Source organism: Sinocyclocheilus rhinocerous, unplaced genomic scaffold (assembly GCF_001515625.1).
Source record: "Sinocyclocheilus rhinocerous isolate Xijiao unplaced genomic scaffold, SAMN03320098_v1.1 scaffold515, whole genome shotgun sequence".
Lineage (NCBI taxonomy): Eukaryota > Metazoa > Chordata > Actinopteri > Cypriniformes > Cyprinidae > Sinocyclocheilus > Sinocyclocheilus rhinocerous.
Window position 1 is genome coordinate 962,213 of NW_015660140.1, and position 25,811 is coordinate 988,023.

The 25,811-nt window shown below is 36.6% G+C and overlaps 4 protein-coding genes across 7 annotated transcripts in view; 1 reads left to right on the forward strand and 3 right to left on the reverse strand.

The window, feature by feature from the left end:
• The window catches only part of LOC107724907 (growth hormone receptor-like), a 35,997-nt gene extending 31,119 nt beyond the window's left edge, over window positions 1-4,878 (reverse strand). The window contains 1 exon segment of the mRNA XM_016534007.1: window positions 4,809-4,878. The gene's annotated coding sequence lies outside the window, so the exon portion shown is untranslated.
• A 4,163-nt stretch (window positions 4,879-9,041) lies between these two features.
• LOC107724879 (F-box only protein 4-like) lies at window positions 9,042-14,124 on the reverse strand. 4 transcript variants are annotated; one of them, XM_016533959.1, is made up of 7 exons: window positions 13,694-14,124; window positions 12,200-12,432; window positions 11,702-11,955; window positions 11,532-11,607; window positions 9,948-10,117; window positions 9,646-9,833; window positions 9,042-9,541 (listed from the first exon to the last, which is right to left on the reverse strand). In XM_016533959.1, the coding sequence occupies exons 1-7, from the start codon at window positions 13,832-13,834 to the stop codon at window positions 9,458-9,460; spliced, it is 1,146 nt and encodes a 381-aa protein (XP_016389445.1). In that variant the 5' UTR covers window positions 13,835-14,124; the 3' UTR covers window positions 9,042-9,457. The 4 variants fall into 4 exon arrangements, with proteins under 4 accessions (XP_016389445.1, XP_016389447.1, XP_016389446.1 ...); XM_016533961.1 differs by lacking the exon at window positions 13,694-14,124 and adding an exon at window positions 13,421-13,566 and having other exon boundaries at window positions 11,735-11,955; XM_016533960.1 differs by lacking the exon at window positions 13,694-14,124 and adding an exon at window positions 13,421-13,566 and having other exon boundaries at window positions 9,646-9,827.
• A 1,366-nt stretch (window positions 14,125-15,490) lies between these two features.
• LOC107724918 (UPF0600 protein C5orf51 homolog) lies at window positions 15,491-23,630 on the reverse strand. Its single transcript, XM_016534023.1, has 6 exons — window positions 23,397-23,630; window positions 22,595-22,704; window positions 18,499-18,645; window positions 18,013-18,144; window positions 17,813-17,927; window positions 15,491-15,813 (listed from the first exon to the last, which is right to left on the reverse strand). The coding sequence occupies exons 1-6, from the start codon at window positions 23,485-23,487 to the stop codon at window positions 15,578-15,580; spliced, it is 831 nt and encodes a 276-aa protein (XP_016389509.1). The 5' UTR covers window positions 23,488-23,630; the 3' UTR covers window positions 15,491-15,577.
• An 847-nt stretch (window positions 23,631-24,477) lies between these two features.
• The window catches only part of LOC107724870 (succinyl-CoA:3-ketoacid coenzyme A transferase 1, mitochondrial-like), a 41,019-nt gene continuing 39,685 nt past the window's right edge, over window positions 24,478-25,811 (forward strand). Inside the window, exon 1 of the mRNA XM_016533950.1 lies at window positions 24,478-24,755. Within this exon, the coding sequence (XP_016389436.1) occupies window positions 24,657-24,755 (99 nt within the window). The 5' untranslated portion in view covers window positions 24,478-24,656. The remainder of the gene's footprint in view (window positions 24,756-25,811) is intronic.

Below are 25,811 nucleotides of genomic sequence, written 5' to 3' on the forward strand. Positions count from 1 at the left end.
ATCTTTTCGGGAAAACTGCTGAACGCGTTGCAGGGTTTTTAGGTATAACGCGCAGAAAAGTGGTGACAGGGATTTGTTCAGACTGAGTGGGGGGGCACAGCGCGGATCCTGAAGGGTCTCACGTTGACTGCGTAGCACTTCCAGTCTTCAGATTCACATATTTACTGGTCTCGCGAAGTGGCACTGGCTTGCGCCCCCTGTCGACAGATATTCCAGTCCTGGCTCGAGCTGCGAAATACAGCGCTCTCCCACGTGCTGTGCGCGAGCAACATCCAAAACACTCATGCCGCTCATAACTGCTTACACACAAAATCTTTACTTGTCACATCATTTCTGAAACCTGACACTCAAACACCAGAACCACACACCAAATCTGCAAAACCATACTCTAATTCTCGGCCGTTGACTCCGTTTTCAATTTCACAAGACACTTTTAGCAAAACACAACACACAATTCTCTATGTAACACACAAAGATCTATAAGGAATTAATATTATGGCAAAGGTGTTTGCAAATGTTTGCTTTTGAGATGTGTTTGTAATATTTTGAATGCAGTGCTTCATTTTGCAAGAGATGTGAGGCATTTTGCATTTTGTGTGTGCAGTTCTTGGATTTGGGTTTAAAGTTTGGGAAAAAAGAGGCAAAGTTTTGAACGTGTGAAGCAGTTGAAAAAACCTGTAATTGGACAAGTTTTCCCTCAGTTTGTCCACTTTTGTTTAGTTTTGTTTGACGACAGCACTGGTCACGGTCACTAATGTGGGAAAGATCACAATGGCGACACTTTTCTGTCATATTGGTCAGGTTTTTGAGCAAGACAGGGCTGTTTTGTCTTTTTTTTTTTTTAAACTTACCCACACTTTTTTTTTTTACCTCTTTGTAAAAAAAAAAAAATGGCTGCAAACTATGAATACAAATGATGTGCCTTTTTGGTCTTTTTCAAATTTGGCCCAAAAAGTAGGCTACATATGTGACCCTGGACCACAAAACCAGTCATAAGTAGCATGGGTATATTTGCAGCAACAGCCAACAATTTTTGCCAAAAATCATTAGGATATTAAGTAAAGATCATGTTTCATGAAGATATTTTGTAAGTTTCCTACCGTAAACATACCAAATCTTAATTTTTGATTAGTAATATGCAATGCTAAGGACTTAATTTGGACATAATTTAGATTTTTTTGCACCCTCAGATTCCAGATTTTCAAATAGTTGTATCTCGGCCAAATATTGTCCTATCCTAACAAACATACATCAATAGAAAGCTATTTATTCAGCTTTCAGATGATGTATAAATCTCAAGGCCAAATATCTATCCTAACAAACATACATCAATAGAAAGCTATTCATTCAGCTTTCAGATGATGTATAAATCTCAATTTCAAAAAAATTAAACTTATGACTGGTTTTGTGGTCCAGGGTCACATATACAGTACTGAAGAAAGTGCATTGGACATGTAGTCTTTAAACATTTAGATTTAAATCACTTTACTTTATACTGTGACATAAATCTTAGGTTTTGTTATCTCTGTGTTAATGAACTGCAGACCAATGGAGCTGGTTTGGACGAATTTCTTTGTCTAGATTATCAGGACAACAACACAACTGCCAGCAAGAGAGTAATGACAGTAATTGTAGAACAGTAATATTTGTGTAGGGCTGAGAATATTTTCTTTTCTTCGTCTTTAACTTGCAGTGAAAGAATGGAATCCAAACCACTGTAAATGTTTGTCTGGACAGCTTGATAAAATGACCTCATCTTTACTTTAGATCAGAGTTTATCATGTGTCTTCTGTCATGTGACCTGCCTTATAATTATTTATTGGACTTGGCTCTAATGGAGTAGTTTGACGTCTGTTTTTTTTTAGACCATGAGAAACCTACATGCTCGAATCACATTAGACATTCTCAGTAATGTTTCCTTGTCAAGCTTAATTTTGTTTCATCATTCATGATCTTAGATGTGAAAGGGTATAATCCAACTCAAGGTCTGCATGTTTTTACTGAAGCTTGCCTGTCTGCTTACTATGAATTGAGTTAATGCAAGGATTGTGCTTTTAACCCTTTCGCACGTGAGTTTAAAATATTCTAGCTGAGCCCCCAGCGTGAGTTTTTTTTAGCGCGCCAGCCAAAGCCCGAAAGCGGATTTAAATTCAGCAGTTGATGATGTGACGCACTGAAAGTTCTAATCACACCGGTGTGATCGTACGCTTCAGGGACCAGCCAAGACAAGGGTTTTAATACATGAGAGGCTATCAGTTCTCATACCCACAGGTGTCTTAAAAATATATTAAAAATGCAAGTTTTTTTTTTTTATATCAACCTTTCTAAGAAACCATAACATGTGAGGTGTGATAGCCCTGTAGTGAATTTTGATCAGATTTTAGAAGAGTGGTCCATTGAAAGGGGCCCATTCTTCGCTCCCTATAGTGCCTCAGTGAATGAGAGTGGGAAAAAAAACAGCAACTTCACATTAAACGAATGTGGCATTTGAACAAAGCTCTTGGACGAGATGCTGAGTGTCCAACTTCTCTTTCACCAAACTTAAAGCGTTGCAACTTGCCGTTATATTTTATCTCAATAATGTGCATCACATGCTTGGCCAACATCTTTGTTGTTGTTAATCGATTTTGGGTCAGGGTCAAGCCCACATTCTCGAACTTCTGAATACAATATGTACACATTTTTGATACACACTGCAACTCTGCCAGTGCTGTGGTAATCATGTTTTGGAGCTGATTTTTCTTAACGATTTGAAGAGTGTTTAGCTAGATGCATGTAGTTATAAAAAGTATAAAGGCTGGAAAATGAACAGCTGGGAGGAAAATAGCCTTCAGATGGACCTTGAAAAGTGGTATAAAACAGAAATACTTGTAAAATCCTTCTTTTTCACATGAAACATGGCCTTTTCTGGCTCCAAATGAAGCGTAATTCACTTAGTTGGTGTCACACCAAGCTAATGTGTATTTACCTCAGTGTCAGTAGCTAAGCCTCAATTGGATTAGAAGGGCTGTTGTGCAGCCTGTCGGCTGGTTGGACACAGCACTGGTTTTAAGTTCCCTGAGGCGTTAAGATAACATCATTTGTATAAGTTGTTGCGGAATTGAAATGGCAGTAAGGTGTAAAGAGAAAAGGGAAACATCAGATTATTGGACAGGAATAGAGACAGACTGTAACCTCCATCCACATTTAGCAGATTGGCTGTTATGTTGTTTTTTAAGTGTCTGAAAAATGCCTCAAATGCTCTTTTTTGGAGTTAATGCTGTTCTAAGAAATTTTAGGCGGGATGTAAACTTGATTGGCCAACAGTTAAAACAGAACTGAAATCTAGAACAGATTCTCGAAGGAGTGGCGTTTGAAGACTGATTTTTATGTGAATCTTTCCACCTGTTACATAGCCTAGTTACAGTACATAATTCATTTAACCAGTTTGTCATTCACAAATCAAGTCATTTGAATTATTCACTCAACCTATTCCTTCAAAAACGATGAAAGAGTGTGTCTGAAATCACATACTGAGTAGGTACTTCTTTTGGATAATTACTGCAATAGTTTAAAAAAGTATGTTCTACTACACTATAGTATGAATATATGTGTAGTATGAATGAAATCCAGAAGTACTACATTCGTCATGTTGTTATTACCATGTGACCTACCAGCGGTAATTGCCTCCCTGCCATTCTCAAATCCTCTCCCGTGGCCTCATGGGATAGTAAAGTCAAAGCGTCCTTCAGATGTGCACTTCAGAATCTCACCAGCAGAGTTTTATGAATACTACAAATTCGGACATACTACTCTTTTCACTTACACCGTGTCTACACCGGACGCGACAGTTGTCGTGTCGCGCCGCAACCGTCTGTCTACACTGGACGCGACAAAGCGACCGTTGAAAATCATTTGAAATTTGTGTCAGTACATCATAAATAGAACGCAGCAGCAGTTTACTGTCGGGAATTTGTCGCGTCGTGCCGCATCCAGTCTAGACAGCATAGGTTCTATTGTATTTTGTTGCGCCGCTCGCTTCCGGTGTAGACACGGTTATGGAGTTGTTTGGAGATAACATCTTAATAACTTTACTAACATCAGATTTGAACACAGAATCGGGATGATTTAATGAGCACTAGTGTAAATGTTTATCAGGCTGTTGAACTCAAAAGAGATGGTTTTACCCACCTGCTGACAATCTCAGTGGGTGAATAAAAACAAAGCAATTAGCATCCCAGTCCTTGTCACTGTTTTAATATAGTATGCAAATTAAACGTTTTCCTCATATGTTCTTGCGCATGGATGATCCTAATGGAGGTTAACGTCGAAGAATACAAATAAGATATTTAATTCTAATTGGCAGTGAAAAATGTGTGCGTATGAGGGGAAGGGAGGGAACATGGAGCCATGTGTGAAATATTGCTATTAATCCAACAAAAAGAAACTACACTGTCAGTAATTCATGAATAAAAAATGTAAAAGGTGGAAAAGTTATGATACAAAAATACTCCTGTGACCAGAACTGCAGGCCTGTTGCTTAATTCTGTTATCCTGTTTGAGGAGAATGGTAACCGTAATAACGCTAGTGGATATCACAGGTATTATCCGAAGAGAAAATAGGATATTGTCGCAGATAGAAAACAACAACATTATAAGCTTTTACACACAAAAAAATTGGCATTTGGAGAGGAAAAAACATGATACATTATCAGAAAAGAGATGCTACTCTGTAGACTCTGACCCTGTGTCATGATGGAAAAATCTGAGTAAACAACTCACATACTAACATAAGAACTGATATGTTAGTCACGTTGTTCATGACCCACCTCTTTATCTCTGTAGCTCTGTTTCTGAGATGAGCCGGGTCTGTGCCACAGGTATTCTTGCAGCTGAAGTGTTTGGCAGAGCTGAATTACATTAAAGCCACCTATACTGAATGTTTTCTTTGTCTTTACACCCACTGGTCAGTATGTGGCCCAGGATTCCACTTTATGAAAAGTCCAAAACAGATTACATCCATTGCCAAAATAAAAGTCATTGCGCAATTATGTCCACTTTGCTACTTGCAACATGTTCAAATTAGATTGTTTGTTTGATTGAACGTATTTGATTATTTGTCCTGCACAACTTGGATGGAATATAGTTGTCTCAGGTGGTCTATTTCTGATCCAGACATGAGGACATAATGCAAAAGCAAACTGTTTTCGCAAAAGTAAATCATTCTGTCTGGTCAAGAATTAATAAAATTATCTGAAATATGTAGGAAATGAAATACAAACTGGGCATCTATCTATCTGCACTACTCACAAAACGTTAGGGAAATCTGACTTTCGGGTGAAATTTATGGAAAATGTAAAAAGTTCATGCTACAGTGATATTATATCATGAAAGTAGGGCATTTAAATAGAAACATGCAATGGTAATTTCTTCATCTCAAACAATTTATTGAAACAAAAGCTAACAACAGTGGTGGGTAGCTATACCACAACAAAAAATGTCAATTTCTCAGTCATGCGTCCTTGAGCATCAATTACAGCTTGACAACAACGTCTCATGCTATTCACAAGTCGACTTATTGTCTGCTGACGTTTGGGCATTGTCGTCCATGAAGATGAAATCAGTCCTGTTTTGCTTATGCAGAGGCACAATGACTGGATTAATGATGTTATTCAGGTAGTATCGGCTTGTCACAGTACCATTCACAAGGTGTAGGGTAGTTCTGTATTGACTAGACACACCTGCCCAGACTGTAATGGCCAGGGAGACTTGCATGGGCAAGCGAGCATTTGCACTGGACGAGGAACCAGTGCTGTTCTCTGATGAAAGTCGATTCACATTGAGCAGAAATGCTGTTGGAGACATCAAGGAGAAAGCTATGCATCAGCCACTGTTGTCACCAGATGAGCCTTTGGAGGTGGTGGTGTTACAGTCTGGGCAGGTGTGTCTAGTCAATACAGAACTACCCTATACCTTGTGAATGGTACTGTGACAAGCCAATACTACCTGAATAACATCAATACAGTCATTGTGCCTCTGCATGAGCAAAACAGGCCTGATTTCATCTTCATGGACGACAGTGCCCCAGCTCATCGAGGTCGCATATCAGGGAATGGCTGCTGGAGTACCTCAAATGCAATGGCCTGCACTTTCTCCAGACCTGAATCAGCTGAGTCGTCATGTAGATGGTCGTAACCCTGCACCCCAGAACCTCAATGACCTGAGGGCAGCCCTTCAAGAAGAGTGGAATGCGATGCCTCAGCAGACAATATGTCGACTTGTGAATAGCATGAGACGTTGTTGTCAAGCTGTAACTGATGCTCAAGGACGCATGACAAGTTATTGAGATATTGACATTTTTTGTTGTGGTATACCCACCGCTGTTGTTAGCTTTTGTTTCAATAAATTGTTTGAGATGAAGAAATTACCATTGCATGCTTCTACTTAAATGCCCTACTTTCATGATATAATATCACTGTAGCATGAACTTTTTACATTTTCCATAAATTTCACCTCGAAAGTCGAATATCCCTAACTTTTTGTGAGTAGTCTATCTATCTATCCATCCATCCATCCATCCATCCATCCATCTAAAGAACTAAATTTATTTACTTACAATTAAACTAGGCAGCAATTATGATGCATGCAATCTTAAAATATTCCATGGAAATCAGCAGGCAATTTATTCTAAAAGGATTTCAGGCCTGTCATTTTTATGGGTGCAGACAATGCACGGTCTGTCTCACTACATGAAATCATGGCATGAGTGAGTTAGAGAGGGACTCGTGGAGGAAAACTGTTTGCAAGAGCTTCTGGGGAGATGAAAGAGAAAATTTTAATACGGAAAGGTCAACACTTTCTCCATTATGTCAAATTTCATTACAGAGAAGACAGCCATCTCTACCATTGAGGTTAGACTTAATGCATCCAAATTGCAGCAATTACGATTTCATTTTAAAACATCCTTTTTTTCCCCCAAGACAATGATTATTGCTATACATAATCATTTTATGAGTAAGAAAAGAGATTGCAAGAGAAACAATTCTGTTCTTACTTTAGGGAAATACAAAAAGGACTAAACATAATTTAATACATCTTCTTCCCGGAATGGATTTTAGACCAAAAAAAAAAAAAAAAAAAAATTAGTACATGCACTCAAAAATGAGTCACTTGTCACATAAAACCCACCTGTCTAAACTATCATGTGCTCAACCTTTAAAATATGTTGGAAAGACAAAAAAATAAAATGACTCCTGTCTCATTTCTTTAAGGCACTTCAAGGCAACCTTTATCCTCCTATTGAGTCCCATTTTTCACTATTTCAAGTGACTCGGCTTGACAGTTTAAGCATGCTCAGTGGCAGTGTGGCCGTTAGTAAGGCTGAACTTTAGGATTAGCCTTAATTACTCAGTTTAGCATATTACCTCTGTAAAATGCCAAAAGCATATGCTGGCTTTCACTTTAATTAAACAGAGGAAGAGAACAGGGCCGCAGGGAGTCGCCGACAAAGAGAGGACAGAGACAAAGCAATGCCTAAATATTTCTGGAACACTGGCCACTGGATGACCTCCACCCTGAATAAAACTTGGCAGCAGGTTATACAAGGTCAATGTTCTTATTGTTGTCAACAAATCATCTTAATAAAGCCGAGGATGCTGCCTCTTTGTGGACAAAAGAGGAAAAACACCCTTCTGGAGTTAGAAGTGCTGGAAGAATGATTCACACTGAATAATAAATTATAAATAATAATGGTTTTCTTTCCCCAAAAATGCTAGTTAATGTTAACCCTTTGGACTGAAACTTACTGACTTTACTCACACAGAGTATAACAATTTCCCAAAAATGTGTTTAAAAAAAAAAAATTATACAAAAAAAATTATACTTGTTATACTTGTAGTGTTAAAATAATATTGAAACCAAAATATTGAAATATGGGAACAACAAATTAGGTAAAGGATTTTCAGCACAGCACAGGGTTAAAGTAATTGAACTATCATTATTTCACGGATATATATTTTACATGCATTACTCACCTAAGATAGTTTCATAAAGAAAGGAAACTGTTATGCTGTGCGACATATTTATACCAAGTTTCAGTCTTTGAATTTAGTTGGCTGAGCGACATTTTAAGTGCATATTTGCACTTAAAATGTCGCTCAGCCATTAATGAATCATTAATGCAACCAACTCACTTAAAAACACTGATGCGTTTATAGTTGTTTGCAGATGGTTGGGTCTGCTTTGGAATTGTTGTTTGAAAAGAATAGGGAAGTAACAGGCAAAATTGTTAAGCTAAAATGTAAGTTGATTAATATTAACTTCTTCTTTATAAAACTGCATTGTATAACAATCATAACATGTTATTCTGATTCTGAATATCACCTGCCCACTGTCAAATTTCAGACATGTTGATATACAGTACAAAATCACTCTTGCTTGAGTAATATTACCTTCAGAGCTATAATTTCCATAATTTCCCTTTAAAAAAAGAAAAAAAAAGAGAAGCTATTTCACTTAAAAAAATATTCTAACAAGTCAATTGAAGGAAAATATTTAGTGCAAAAAAGTGCAATGAGAGGGTCTCTTTAACCAAAAATAAAACAAGTCAAAAGAGTAGAAAATAATAGAGAATGCTAGTATTAGAGGGTCATTTTTTAAAATAAATAAAAAGAAAACAAGTAGACAGAATAAAAAAATAATAGAGAAAGCTAGTGTTAGAGTCTCTTATTTTTTAAATGAAAACAAGCAGTTAGATAATTAATAGAGAGTACAAGTGTTAGAGGGTCAAATGTTTTTTTAATAAAAAAGAAAACAAACAGATAAAAATAGAATTAGAATAGAGAGTGCTAGAGTTAGAGTGTCAAATAAAGATGGAAGAGATGTGGTTTTAGCCGATTCGTGGAGATGGCTAAGGACTCAGCTGCTGGGATTGAGTTGGGCAGGTCATTCCACCAGGAGGGACCAGTTAATGAAAAAGTCAGTGAAAGTGATTTTGTGCCCCTTTGAGATGGCACCTTGCAGCGGCATTAATTAATTGTAGAGGTTTGATAGAACTTCTTCTTTATAAAACTGCATTGTATAACAATCATAACATGTTATTCTGATTCTGAATATCACCTGCCCACTGTCAAATTTCAGACATGTTGATATACAGTACAAAATCACTCTTGCTTGAGTAATATTACCTTCAGAGCTATAATTTCCATAATTTCCCTTTAAAAAAAGAAAAAAAAAGAGAAGCTATTTCACTTAAAAAAATATTCTAACAAGTCAATTGAAGGAAAATATTTAGTGCAAAAAAGTGCAATGTAAAAACAGTTCACTGAATTATGTAAATTAATTGCATGGCATGACTGTGGTCACCTCCAAAAGTACAACTATTACAATGGTGTGACTTGTATGTTGTATATTTTGGATAGTAAGATGATTAAAAGGCCTCTTTTATCATGCATCCAGCAGCTTTCAGATTCCTTATTGGTTATAGCATGACTCCAGAGTGCCTCAGCAGCCAATCAATACCATCCAGCAGTCCTGTCAGTGTTTCCGCAGCTGTGTCCTGAACCTAAAGCATGACAAAACATATACTGAAGCCTTATTGCATATACGATATTAATTCCTTCTACACTTCAGTCAGAAATTCTTTGGTTATGTTTCCAGATGTCTTACCATCCAAGGGTTGGTCAGTGAGCCGAGCTGTAGCTGATGGGCAACGGTCACACAAGGTATCCTGCGACTGTCTGCTGTCTCTCTAGACACACAGGAGAGCACCAGGATAGGGTGAGACAAAGCACCCACCGCAGGGTCTAAAATAACCCTGATCTGGGCACTTTCCTCCTCCCACCCTCTGTCTGTTCCTCCAATATAGAAAAGAGAGATATTATTATATATTTGTGTAAAACTAATTTCAAGCATATAGGCATAAGCCTTTAAATCCAAAGTGTGCTCAGGACAATCCAGGACAATCATACCTCTTTCTGTCTCAGCATTGACCACAAAGATGAATCCATTCACAGCTTGACAAACTTGATTAAACATGGGGTTGATGCTTAAGGGTATGTTGGATTCACTATCCTCCTCATAGACAAAGAGTTTACTGCGCAGATTGAGGTGCTCCAGACGTGCTCTCTCTCGCACTGACCTAAATCCAGAGACACAGACTCCCATTCATACATTCAAACTGTATTATGTGACACATTAACACATACAATCCCATTGAAAATGATTTAAAGTCTCATGTACATGTGCTACAAATCAATGCACAAGCAACATACACAACTACCTTTCAAAAGTTTGGGGTGAGTAAGAAAATGTATACTTTTATTCAGCAAGGAGCCATTATTAAATTGTTCAAAAGTAACTCTAAAGACATTTACAATGTTAGAAAAAATTATATATATATATATATAAAAAAATCTGTTCTTTTGAACTTTTTATTCATCAAATAATTATAAATGTATCACAGTTTCCACAAAAATATTGAGCAGCACGGCTGTTTTCAACATTAATAATAACAGGAAACATGTATTAAGCACAGAATCAATATAATAAAAAAATTTCTGAAGGATCCTGTGACACTGAAGACTGGAGTAATGACTATCACAGGAATAAATTACAGTTGAAAATATACTGAAATAGACAATAGTTTTTTCAACTCTAATAATAGTTCACAATATTACTGCTTTTATTGTACTTTCAAATAAATGCAGCTTTGGTGAGCATGAAAGACAATAAAAGCTTGTTTCCATCACGAGATAAAAAGATAAAAAATATAATTGTGTTTTTTAATCTCACAATTCGACTTTTTCTTGCAGTTTATATCTTATTTGAGAGATATTTACATTTACATTTAGTCATTTAGCAGATGCTTTTATCCAAAACGACTTCCAAATGAGGACAATAGGAGCAATCAAAACCAACAAATGAGCAATAATATGCAGTGCAAATTGATGAACAGAGGTGTGACATGCGTTCTTTTCGGCTCATTAAAGATTAATCTTGCTGCCGTGTTCTGGATTAATTGCAAAGGTTTGATAGAAGTGGCTGGAAGACCTGCCAAGAGAGCACTGCAATAGTCCAGCCTGGATAAAACAAGAGCTTGAACAAGGAGTTGTGTTGCATGTTCCGAAAGAAGAGGCCTGATCTTCCTAATGTTGTATAAAGCAAATCTGTATAAACCTTTATAAAATATATACAAATTTATATCTGAGATATAAATTCATAATTGCATGATATAAGAAAAAAAGTCAGAATTGGGAGATAAAATGTTGCAATTAGCTTTAAAAATTTTTTTTTATAAAAAAAAACAAACTTAATTGCAAGATGTAAACATAAAAAAAAGAATTTATGTCTTGCAATTCTCACTTTTTTCTCATAATTGTGAGACAAAAAGTCACAATTACCTTCTATATTTTCAATCCCTTGGCAGATACGGGCTTCCATAAGACACTGCTTTCAAAAACATTAATCTACAAAAAAATCCAACCCCAAACATTTAAACAGTAGTACATCATGTATAACACTTCTAAATGACAATATAAAATCCTCTCCCTCACCTGTTTGTCGAATATAAAGTTGCAATATTGAATCTGTGCTGATCTTTGTACTTAAAACTGATTCCAGATCCAATGCCTGAAAAAGTAAAAATAAAAAAATCCCATCAAGGTCAAGTGCAGAAAATGCAACCACAGAACACAACATCCATGTATTCAGTTTAATAACTGACTAGAATAAACTATAAGTAATGGCACAGCTGCACCATCAATCTGACGCTGAGGTAGTCCTGCGACAGGAAGCACATGAGGGGAACACATGATCGTATTCATGAGGGAAATCTCTAACTGCTCAAGCCCCGGGCCGAACATGGCAAACTGTGGCTCTGAAACCGGTACAAGGGACTGGAAGAAGGACGTCACAGATTCAAACACTCTGGGTTGGTGTTGCCATTGGTTTCGACAGGCCGGACAAACACGTAGATACCTGTGGGTGCCATGTTAAAGAGAATATTACAGTAAATATTAAGGGTTTTTAAATACAGGCTAACAACCTTCATAGATATTAGTTATAAATCACTTTTATTATTTATCATTAAATAGAGTATAATATAAATAATAATAAAATACAATTTTTAATATATTATAAATCTACCAGTGCAACATAAGAGCACCTAGAGCTGATTATTTCTGATACTGAAGTGCCATGTGGCGCAGCGCTACGTACTTACTCTGCCATGTAATCCAGCTGCATCTCAGAGTCATCCAGCACAGCTGAGCCAGTGAGCTTGACCTGAGGCACTGATAAATGGTCAACTGACTGCCAGAGCGGCATATCACGCAACAGGAAGTACTTCCACAGGACAGGGTCTCGAACCATTGACCGCCAGTATGTACTGGTGCCTCCCAGTCTGCAGAGGTCTTGCGGAGACAGGAAGGTCATAATGAGAAACTGCATGTCAACCTGTGTGTTTGGGTAAGAAAGACAAAAAAGAGAGTTTTGGAGAATTGTTTTAAAAATGTTACCGTTCAAATGTTTGGGGTTACAGTAAAACAGTAATATTGCGAAAGATTATTGCAGATTTAAAAAAACTGTTTTCGATTTTTTAGTATATTTTAAAATGTAATTTATTCCAGGGATGGCAAAGCTGATTTTTTAGCAGCCATTGCTCCAGTCCTCAGTGTCAGATGATACTTCAGAAATCATTTTATGTTCGTTCTAATGTTCTTCGTTCTTTCTTCTGTGATATTTTTCAGGATTATTTGATGAAAGTTAAAAAGAACACTGTTTACTTAAAATAGATATTTTTGTAACCTTATAAAATACCTTAATGTCACTTTTGATTAATGTAATGCATCCTTGCTGTAAAATTATTAATTTCTTTAAAAAATCTTACTGATTCCAATATTTTGAGCAGTAGTGTAAATAACACTAGCACTCATTATTTAGAGACATTATCTGGTATTAGCATCTATACAGCTGCAGTTTAGTCGCCATAAGTAGTATATTGTATTTGTGTATGTATATGCAGGCTATGTTTGGCAGAGCATACCACCATACTGCTCTAATTACTGCAGAATAGTATGTATACTGTGCACAGTAAAATGAGTGGTAAACAATAAGGCTTATCCCTCTATTCAATGCACTTGTGTGATAAATGAACTGGAAGTAATAACAGCTGTGAATTTCTTTTTCTCAGCTCATTATTTGATCAGACAAGCAAAAAAAAAAAAAAAAAAAAAAAAAAAATTTAATAAAATAAGCAAGATGATATAAATGTAGTAATGTATACTGTTAATATGATGCCTTTCAGTGTGCAGTATACAGTATATACTGTGCAGTAGTTAGTACGTAGTAAGCTAGCATTCCATTCGCAACATAGCCATAATATGTAGGTTTAATAAAACATTAGTTAAAATAAAAAATATGAAATGTAAAAAAATCGCCTTACCGGCACGTTATCCAGAGAGGGGCCCGTGACGATATTACCTGGCCCCTGACCATCACTTTGCTCATTTCTTTGTCGAATTGTATCAAAAAACCTATCTCTAATACTCCTGAGACTTTGCACGACTATAGATCGTCTCAGCATACTGACACTTATTTGTCAACTATGTTAGTACGTAGTAAGCTAGCATTCCATTCGCAACATAGCCATAATATGTAGGTTTAATAAAACATTAGTTAAAATAAAAAAATATGAAATGTAAAAAAATCGCCTTACCGGCACGTTATCCAGAGAGGGGCCCGTGACGACATTACCTGGCCCCTGACCATCACTTTGCTCATTTCTTTGTCGAATTGTATCAAAAAACCTATCTCTAATACTCCTGAGACTTTGCACGACTATAGATCGTCTCAGCATACTGACACTTATTTGTCCGCTATTTCTTAGAAAGATTTCTAGCTGTAACTTTTTTTAATGGAGCAAAGATGTGAATATATTTGCTTTACTTCATTACATGACATGTCAGTCAACTACTACTCCCGATTTCAGTTGTGAAGTAGCCTATCCTTGTGAATTTTCCCGGAACTGTCAAAGTTACACGTCTCTCGCGTTTTCATAGGCGTGCAACGTCACGCACCGTACTGCATTGTGGGAACTGTAGTTTTGGAAATCGACACTGCCAAACTACAATAGAATAAAGGATGGTCTATCACGTTCAGTAATTGGGAGGACTAGGAGTGACACGTAAAAATAAAATGAAGGAACAAGTTATCAATTTAATAAGTCAAACATAAAAATGTATTAATAGCACTTTTAAATGGACAAATTAGCTATTATATATATATATATATATATATTTGATTTACAATTTGCAAATGTATTAGCCTATCTAAAGTTTAAAACACGAATTGAATAAACGGTTCTAAATATCCACTTATATTTCTTAATTTAAAAATGATTTATTAATTTGATTTAACTACATTTAAAAACATGAATTTGAATTATAAACCCAATTCCTTGATTAATTTCTTGATCACTCCTAGTCCTTCCTAAGGACATACTCTACTGTGAAGCAGTTAACCTACTTCAATATTGTTCTTTTAGTGCCCCAGTTACTTACAGATTGTAATTAGGGTCACAGTTTTGCAGAAAACTATAGTAATTATATGGTAATAGTTATTCACAACCACCAATTAGTTATCTTTTGTGTGAAAGTTTACTTTGGATATGCATTATGATTTATTTTGGTTTAACATCAACAAAATTATGTTAAAGGTCACAAGCATTACGTAGTGTTGCCATTAACCCCAAAACTGATGACTGAAATGTAAGGTAGTAAAGGTGGAGATTTTTACTATATCTTAAAAGGTTAGCAATAGGAATATAAAATACAGGTACAACCTGAAATTTAGCTGAAGACCTTTTGATAATTACTGGGGACATGAAGACAATCAGCATCTTGTATCTATTAACAATCCTTTGGTGTAACAACCTCTCATAAATGTGAAACCAAAATATCACTCACACATTCACATTTCAACATTTCTTAACCCAAAATTTATTTCAATGAAGACATCAAAAACAAAAAATGAACTTCATTTGAAAAAAAGAATATGACCAAAAAGTTTAGCTTTTTAAAAGTATACTATCAAAATATCCAAATTCCCATCTCTGAACATTACATCTGGTCAATGAAAGGAATAAAGATGCAACTTTTAATAAGTGAGCAGAAGAGGTGTCATATACAAAGAGATGTTATTAAAAAGAAAAGGTCCATACTTAAAAATGGTCACAAATACTTAACTATGCAACATATACCTGCATTTCCCCCTCCTTTGTACCATTTCTTTTAACATATATAAATGTAATTAAAAATAAATAAATAAAAATTAAAATAAATAAAAAGTTGTGATGTTTCTCAGCTGGAATTTTTTTTCTTAAACAAATAGTTATTTGTTTATATTTTACATTAGAAGTATTATTCCACATTCTCAGCGAAAACACACATCCAGAAAACAAATCTGGACCGGAAGATAAGTGCCTTTTTTGTTTTCAGTATTTTCTTTTTTAATCTTTTTTGTTTGTTTGTTTGTTTTTACTTTTTTGCTAGCTTCAGAACAATGACATTTTGTGAACCTCTCCTAAAAGCTCTCTCCAGGTTTACTGTAAAATATTAAGGATCTCCTTGGCATTCTCTGTGTTCCAGCCCTGACCCTGAAGTGGCCCCTCGCATGCCAGCACGTACTTATGGAGGATTTGTGTGCCAATATCTCGGAAATGAAGCCTGTCCTCTTTGCGCTCTGTGGTGTCCATGCTGCAGTCCTCATATTTCACTGCCCAGAAACACATCTCACCAATGTACATCATTGTAAGCAAGTGGGTATCAGAAAAGATACCTAATGAGGGAAAAAAGGTAAAAAATAAATGAGTCAGTTTTGACAGGAATACAAATTATATATACATATATATATATATATATATACTAGTGATGCGCGGATGAGCTAAAACGTCACCCGAATCCGCAGCTTCAAATAAATTATCCACCCGCCCACACCTACATTTTTCTCTGATTTAGATAACCGCACCCGATCGTCACATTCAGGGTTCGTACGGTCATGAAAAACCTGGAAAAGTTAAAACCTCTTAAAACCTGGAATTTTAAAACAGCAATTTCCAGGCATGGAAAAGTTTTGGGAAAATAAATAAAACCAGAAAGTTTTGGAAAAGTCATTGAAATCTATTTCAAAATTCTCTGTATAATAGAGTTATGTTTAATCAGGTCCTGAATTTGGATGCAGGATTGCGCATATATCGCATTACTCATTCCCGCAGCTTTCGACTTTAAAGTGAGGGAAATTGCTGCAAAACATTTATTCAATATAGCGTGTAGGTTAGATGAGTAAATAAATCCACACAAACCATCAGATCAAATCAGTCATTTGAAAACAGCGTGAGTGATTCAGCTGTACTGCGTCCTCTCTCTTTGACCTTCTCGTCACATCAGCGCATCTAGAGCTGCTGCACGCTGCGATACAAGACTTTAGCTCGTGTTTCGGCACAGTTGACAGAATTGTCACTTGCCTAATCGGTCATTGTTGCATCGTCACAAAAATTTATTATTTTCACGCCTTTTTAAGCCATTCGGTACTCACGTGCTCCAGAGGCGCTTTTCTGTGCGCTCACAGTCACATCCAAAGCGCGCGCTGTGGTCAAATTGAGTTTGTTGCACCTAAGACAAGTGCTTAAAGCTTGTTGCGCTTAAGTAGCCAAATACACACAAAATTACGTCAAAATTGTTGTACTTGCGAGTATCTTCATAAGCACTATCAGTTTTTTCTTAAGTTAATGTAAACAGTTGCGAAAGAAAACGTATGTGTATCAGTATTGGATCCGTGAAATAGGTCTTGTGACAGCAGCTGTAGCCTATTTAAAACACGTTCATATTTTAGAAAATGTAGTTAATATTTGCATCATTAATGATTTATCTTATCCACCCACGACCCACCCGCAAATAATCAGAATGCATTTTTTTATTACCCAACCCACCCGACCCGCGGATTATCTGCAGCGCCCGCGGATATAACCGCCATCCACGCATCACTAATATACACACACAACAAACATTTTATTTTGATTAGTAAAAATCGTATTGTCTAAAAATAAGTTATGCATCTCATTGCATCTTGCCCATTAACCCCAAAGTTCACAACGATAGATGTCTGAGAACTTCAATTGTCACCTTCCAGACAAAGTGACTGACAAGCTATATGACTTCATAAAACTTTGCATATCATTTATTATTATACAGCAAATGTTAATCATAATGAACTTTAGTTAAAAGCAGTACATTGTAAAACCGCTAGCAATCCCAAAAATATTGGTTAAAATTGATTAATGCAAGTACTAGGGGTGGAGTTTGCAGGCTGCACATCTTACCGATGGAAAATCACTATCCTCCGTAAATTAACTTAAATATTTGAAGATACTAATAACCCACTGGCTGTGCTGGCTAGAGAAACCGCTAGCAATCCCAAAAATATTGGTTAAAATTGATTAATGCAAGTACTAGGGGTGGAGTTTGCAGGCTGCACATCTTACCGATGGAAAATCACTATCCTCCGTAAATTAACTTAAATATTTGAAGATACTAATAACCCACTGGCTGTGCTGTTTCGAGATGTTATAAATGTTGTAAATCTTATCGTGCTTTAAAAATCTGTCCCTGCAGAGACACAATGCCTGATGTGTCACGCACAGAGACACAATCTGAAGTCACAATGACTGGCATGTCTGCAGTTTTCAGCTCCTAAATTCCAAACAAAACTTAGAAACGCCACAGAAATCAACCATTCGTCTTTCGCTTTTAGAACAGAAAGTACATTTGCAAAGATGTACCTTCTGCCAGAAAATTGGCGGTTGCAGAGTCATGAAAAACCACACCATCGTTCAGCTTGACTGAGTTCCTCACTTGCAACATTCTCATAAGGTAACGCACACCTTCTTGAAGACACTGTGAAGACACGGAGCATTGCAACACTTACTCAAGTCATGGCCACTAAAACTGGCACTGTGGAGTGAGAGGTTGGTGAAAGAACCTTAAGGAATGTGGCTTTGTTCTTCTTGATCCATTGCTTGCGTTGGTGTAGTGTGTGGCAGTACATATATAATAATGCCCCACGCCTCCAGTATAGGCACTCCAGCAGCTCCAGCCCCAGCACAGACTGCACCTGATCCGAACCACAGCATCACACTACAGTTACTCACAGTACAGCTTTCTAATCTTATTCAGTCTATGCCAATTCAACTAGATTAAAGTATAGACCTGAAGAATATTTATTCTGAACACCCACATGTAAAGTCATGATGCATAAAAAGTTGCACTTATGTTGCACACAAACAAACAAAATGATGCTACGGTAAAACTAAATTGCTGCATAAATTGCCACATTTCCAAACTGCACAGGTGGTCTGTAACCAAAAATATTAAGCAGTGGGAGTGGATGCCTTATTTAGAATCAACAGCAAATAATTAAACTAACTGTTTCAAGTAAATATCTTCTACAGACACAGAAATACAACACCTCTTGTGCAGGTACCAGTCGCCCAGCTAACACCTCTGGCTCTGTCAAGTCCTGTAGCAACTGCTGGATTTTGAAAGGGGAAGTGTCCTCAGGAAATTCCTGATCTACAAGCCTGTTTTCCTCATAGAATGTAATGTCCAAGACAACCTGTAGAAAAGTAGGTAAAACAATAGGTCATATGAGCCATTACATCTAAAACAAGGTATCTGCAGTGTTTTTAAAATGAAATTTAAGACTTTATAAAGCCCTGCACAAATAAAATCCTGTATGCAGAACAAACCCATAAAATAAATCATATATTGCATATTCTTTTACTCAATTAAACAGGCTGGGAACACATTCACCTGCAAAACATGGTAAATGGACATAAAAAAAAGACATGTTTTATTTAATATATACATACTGAAATTGGCTTATGTACTAATATATAATTACATATGAATTAGGTATCGATCAATATTGGATTTGGCTGATATGACATATTTAAAGAAAAGCCACTAAACATATGATTGTGCTGATAATAATAAAATGCACGTATTGAATGTGTTAAACAATGTTGTTAGTCTCTACTTTCTGTAAGAGGGTGAAATTAAATGCCACATATAGTTTGTGTAACCAAAATAGCAATAATATCCAGAAAAAAACCTACATAATGTGGGACTTTTAATTATAAACAAGCATGAAAACACTGTGGCTCTTATTTTGAAATGTCTACATTTTAATACTTCCAGTTGCTCATTTAAAAAAGATGAGAAAATATACACTCTGGTAACCATTTACAACAATACATTACATTTAGTAATTTAGCAGACGCTTTTATCCAAAGCGACTTACAAATGAGGACAATAGAAGCAATCAAAACTAACAAAAGAGCAACAATATGTAAGTGCAAATGACAAGTCTCGGTTAGCTTAACGCAGTACACATAGCAAGGTATTTATATATATATATATATATATATATACACAGTGGTGTGAAAAATCATATAAATTCAAGTCAAAGTCAATAAATTCAAGACTTGACAAGACAAATAAAATAACAGCCTACAATTTTGTGCAGACTACACTTTTATTTGTTAGCCTATTTCTCTTTCTTTCAGTAAGGGAAATTTAAATGTGAGATTCTGGAAACGAGATCTAAATTTAGCGGGAATGGTCGGGAAGAAAATTATTCTAAGCGGACAGCAGGTGAACAAAGAGTGAATTTATAGCGGGAGTGGGTGGGTGTGGAATATAACCTTGTGGGAGCGGGACTAAAAAAAATTGTCCCGCGCAGACCTCCACTGTGAACTAGCTTTGGCTCTTCCTGCTGACTTGAATGGTGATGCTTCCCATTTGTCAGTTGATGGCCTTTCATTTTTAACCAGAAATGTGCACGCTGCTTTTCTGATGTTCACTGAAGTTTTCAGTGTATTTTTCCCGTGTCACTTGAAATGTTTCCGTTTTGAATCGTTGTTACCAAAGGCGAAACACATGAGGAAAAAACAAACGATCAGTTGTGGGACTATATTCTGTTATAAATCGCATACCATTCATTGCTGAACTTTCTACTGTCTGTTACTGGAAATGAAAGTAAATTACTGGTTGATATGTCCCGATCTCAGTCAAGTTTACACATGCTTTTGGTCCGTGAATTAGATCTCGCGCGGGTCGTGCGCGGTCTGTGGAGGTTTGGCCAGGACCGCTTCCAGAATTAAATCAACATATTTTATGTTCCGTCCATTGCCAATCAATGCTATTTCGAGAGTGAATCCCGCATAAATATGCGGATGTCATTCCCGAAACTTTGCAGGATGTAGCTGTGCACAAAGCGTGCTCCCTTTATCGCTAAAAAGCGTCACTCATCTTCATTGCGATCTTACAAAGTTACATTATAATCAATGAAGCTCTCTAAACTGCACAATGAATCTCTTATTTACATCGCGTCTGCACTAGGTCTGCACGATATATCGTTTCAGAATTGATATCGCGATGTGCGCATCCACGATAGTCACATCGCAGAATGTGCGATGTTTAGTATAGGCTACTGATCATTATATTTATACTGATTGTTTTCTTTGCTCACACACAGACATGGTGTCTACACCGGACGCGACTTTTAAATACGCGAGATTTTAAATACATTTAGTAGCAGAGCTACCGCACAATATTTTCAGTGCTGGAAATCCATTTATCCAGTTGAAACAGCCACGTCGTCGTGGAGAGCGCAGGTCACGGTTGCTTAGGAACGGCAGACGCCACGAAAGCGCAAGCTCCTGAGTGCTTTGGAAAGAAGGAGAAAGCGGTGCGACTGGCGTTTTCCCACGCGTTTTTAGGCGCGACATGTGAACAGCCCCAAAGTCTGTCTACACTGGACGTGACAAAGCGACCGTTGCATATCATTTGCACTTTGTGTCAGTACATCATAAAGAGAACGCGGCATCAGTATACTGGCGGGGATTTGTCGTGCCGCATCCAGTGTAGACAGCATCACTGATAATGAGTTCATTGTATTTTGTCGCGTCGCGCCACTCGCGTCTGGTGTAGACACGGTGAGAGCCACGCAGATGCAGGTGAACACTGAATTCTGTGCATTTCTGCGTCTATTTGTGCCTGAAATACTGTGTTCTGCAAGTATCCTTGTAAACGCAGTTGCTTATGACTTAGGTGAAGGGAAACAATTGAGAAAGAAAACGGATGTGTAACAGTATATTGGTTTACAGCAGTTTAATGTTCCTGAGGCTTTCTGTGTTATGAATGTTAATCAAACAACAAAACACAAAGAAAAATCACTTCTGTAGCTTTAACACAGATTTATTAGATTTAATTTATTCAGTGAAGACTATGCAGTTTTATTTTACATTTGATTATTCAATTTCTGTACCTGAATACTGTTAGACTTACATGAAAAATATAAAAATTTGATCAGTCTCAGTTCCTTTCTACTTTCATTCAATTCAAATAAAAACAATTTCATTTTTCTGTGTGAACTATTTCTTTAACGTATGTAACATACTGTTACTGTTGTAACATACATTACAAATCAATAATAATGAGCAATCACTTGGCATAAATGTGTAGTGTTCATTTTGCACTGCTCTGAAACTGTGAGCCAGTAGAATGTGCAACAGTGCCATATTTTGGCTTTTAATGTGCAGTGCTATCATTCATTTAATTCAAAGTTTTTTCAAAGTTTATTAATTGCATTAGGCCATATTGGTTTTTCTGCCTCAAATTTAAGACCTCCTAAAATTATATTTAAGACTTCAGTCCTTTGATGAAACTGAATTCAAGACATTAAAGTGTTAGTTCACCCAAAAAATGAAAATTCAGTCATTAATTACTCACCCTCATGTCGTTTCAAACCCGTAAGACCTTCGTTCATCTTCGGAACACACAGCTGGACGTAAACAACGTATGCTGTTCAGTGTCAGCTGCGCCACACGGATACGCCGTTTCCTACGTTGTTGTGATTTGATCTGAACGGAAACAGCGTATCCGTGTGACGCAGCTGACACAGAACAGCATACGCTGTTTACGACCAGCGGATATTCTCCAAAATGGCACCAGGGTGATGCGGAGGAGACGAATTGTTGAATAAAGTCTTTTTTTTTCTTTTGCGCACAAAGTATTCTCGTAGCTTAGTATAATTGCGGTTGAACCCCTGATGTCACATGGATTATTTTACAGATCTCCTTGCTATGTTTCTGGACTTGGGAACATTTCAGTTGTGTTGCTGTCTATGCAGGGTCAGACAGCTCTCAGATTCCATCCAAAACATCTTAATTTGTGTTCCGAAGATGAACGAAGGTCTTACGGGTTTGAAACGACATGAGGGTGAGTAATTAATGACTGAATGTTCATTTTTGGGTGAACTAACCCTTTAAGACACTTTTACGGATGTATGGGACCCTGTAAAATCTTTAAAAAAATACTACTGAGTTTTTTTCTTGAATTAACATGAAGGCTAATCTGAAGGCTAAAAAATGATATTCGATTACTAAATTAACACAATATTTTCATATTAACTGTTTTATTCACATATCAAACATGTTAATATATAGTTACTCTATGCTTAAGGGAATGTTGCAGGGTGAGACCCGTGTTATATGAAGTACCTGTGTATAATCCTGCAGCAGTTTAGGGAGGCTGCTGCTCTCTCCTCCATGTCTATAATAGCTTTTCAACTTGTCTAGTATGGAAGATGCATTCTGTAAGTAGTCATCATCTAGGAAGGGGGGAAAAAAAGCCCAATATGTTAATATCTAATAGAGGACATACAACATGAGAGTTTATAGTTGGTAGTCTAAAAATAACGGTGGTTATATATCGTTCTTATTTATCAATTTTAATGCATGTAAATCTGTAACCTTTATATTAACGCGACCTTTTGTCTGGCTGAAATAGGCAAAATACTTATTGAATAATTCTGCTAAAAGAGTTTGACAGTACGTTAAATGCCTATTTATCTCTCATATTATTTAAAGTGAGATCGTAATGTCACATTGCAGAATAACTATAACTACATATGTTATGTTTTATATTATTTGTGCGTCGTTCTGTATCACTGCATGACCACATGCGACTTCACTCAGTTTACGCAAACTGTATCTAACTAGCTAGCCCAAAAAATTGAAAAATTACAGAACGTAATAAACGTGCTTTACCTTTTACATTAGCTTGCGGTTTAGTATAAGTACTATGGTGTTCGTATAAATTAGTTAGTCAAACGTTTGTCGTATAAACGAGGTGATAGCTGGGCAGGAAAATGTTTGTTGTGATTCGCAGGAATGCTAAAGCAGAGCGGCTAAGCTAACTAGCCAACGATGACAACACCGGGCTGATTCAGCCAATGAACATGCGTGACTTATAATAACGAGAGTCTGGTTTTGCGCAACTGACGACATGATTCCCGGTTACCTGGTTTCTCCGTCCGAAGAGTGGCACACTTGTTATCTAACTCAAAAATCCTCCTCTCCAGCTCGACGCTTCGTCTGTAGTCGTCGGCCATGACTGCAAAGCGACAGTCACGTCACGTGACGAGCGCGCGATTACTCACGTGCAGAGGATTACATGGATGTTTTGTTCTTTCGTTTCATTCATAAACTTCACGCTTGGCACGTATATCAATGCAAGAGCTTACTTTTCCCACTCTTATCCAAATTATCCCCATAATACCTGGTGTTTGATTACAGTGGGTTTAAATATTGGCAGAAGTGATGAATGGGAGTCCGACTCATTTCCGCGAATCGATTCTTTCAAACAGTTCTTTTTAAAGAATCATTTCAAAGAAAGATTCATCAGTTATTTTATGTTATGACGTAATTAGGCCATCACGTGGTGTCATATGGGCTTGTGCCTATTTTATTTTCTTCTGTTCCTTTTTATGTAATTTACTTCTTTATGAAATTTGCATGCTGTTATTATTTGTATTTGCATTTTATTTGTTTATTTATAGTTGTTGTTATTCGGATATATTAAAACTATATTTGTTTGAATAAAAAAAAAACTTAAAAAAAGCACAAGTAGGATCACTTTATATGATAGTGAGCACAAATACGACACACATATTAAATATAATAAAAAAAAAATAGCCAAGCAATGTACATACATTTTAATATTCGTGTAAATAATAATAATATTTAGGTTCTAAATGTTTTTATGAGCTGGATCAAGGCTTCAACAAACGGGGGCGCATAAATTGCTTATTTACATTTAACCCTTCTCACTACCATCTAGTGATTTATATAATATAATATAATATAATATAATAATAAATTATAATACAATATAATAATAAATTATAATATGATATAATATAATATAATATAATATAATAAATATAATTAATATAATATAATATAATATAATATGGATCACTGAGACGTCTCGGACATGTACTATGCTGCGTTGTTCAATCTGGAACCACTCTGAAAGATTCAGTACGATTCGTGAACGAATCGTTCAGACTGGTATGGTGAACAACCATCCGATTCATAAGAATGAATTCAGAAGAATGAGTCGGAAGTCGCTAGATGGTGGTGAGAGGGTTAAATGCAAATAAGCAAATCGAGCCCCCGACACTCCTTCGCTTACTTCATCCCCGCCTATCTGAGATCAACGAGGGCATACTGTCACCATCATTCACTATACACAAAATTAGGCCTGTAATTTGCAGACATGGCGACTCTTAAAGCGCTATCTAGAGTGGAGAGTGTGATCATCAGGAACGTGACAGCGACGATCAAGACGAACATCTCGCGATTCTCCGTTGGCAAGGTCAGTGTTTACAAACAGAAGACAGTGCATCCGAAATTTTGCATGATGTTGAACGTGTCGGTGCTTCTGTTTTTGCCCCACTTTCCAATGCATGGCGAAGATGGAGGTGCAGGTCGTATTAGAAGGCTATAAGTAATCATATATATACATGATGTGTGTGCATTAATTTAAAAGAATGATGTTTTGCAACGGTTATGTATTCACCTGAAGTCAAAAGCTTGTGTAATTGCTAATCTCAGAGACTAGTAAAACTAGTCATTTTGTGCTGCATTGTGTTTTCTCAGCAAACCATTTAAAGAGCATCAGCATACTTTTGACCTTGATTTTCAGAGTCACAACCAATCGTTCATGTTTGTTTTCATGTATTTGTTTTATTGTTGACCTGGAAACAAATGGTCAGTAAGCAATTCTGTCATAAACTACCACAGATTTTATCAATAACTTCCATAAAAATGCTAGTTTTTAAAATTAGGACAACCAACCTGACAGCATTGCCAACACTATTTCTTGGTTAACAGTAACCTAACTCTGCTCTCTCCTACTCACAAGCCTCCCCTTTTGTTCCACCCACCAGTTTTGGCTTATTATATCTCACAACATGTGAAGTAGACCGCTATAATAACTAGTTCTCAGAACAAGGAGAGGAATTCTCCCTGACCACTAAGCCTAGGTTTTGAAGTTGTATAGTTATGACACAGTCCCATGCTAGTGTCATGTGGCTGTGAGGTTCATCAGGTTGTTCTGTATGCAGTCGGAGCAGAAACCTTTGAATGATTGTTTCAAGGAATAACAGTGGTGATGATCATACATGTTTTTTTTGTTGAGTGACATATTATGGTCTTTGGAAAAGTACTATAACTCAGTATTTTTGTATGTTATTATTTGGTAATACTTCTTAAAGGAGTCATATGATGCTGCTAAAAAGAACAGTATTTTGTGTATTTGGTGTAATGAAATGTGTTTATGCGGTTTAATGTTCAATAAACACATTATTTTCCACATACTGTACATTATTGTAGGTCCTCTATGCCCCGCCTCTCTCAAACGCTTCGTTTT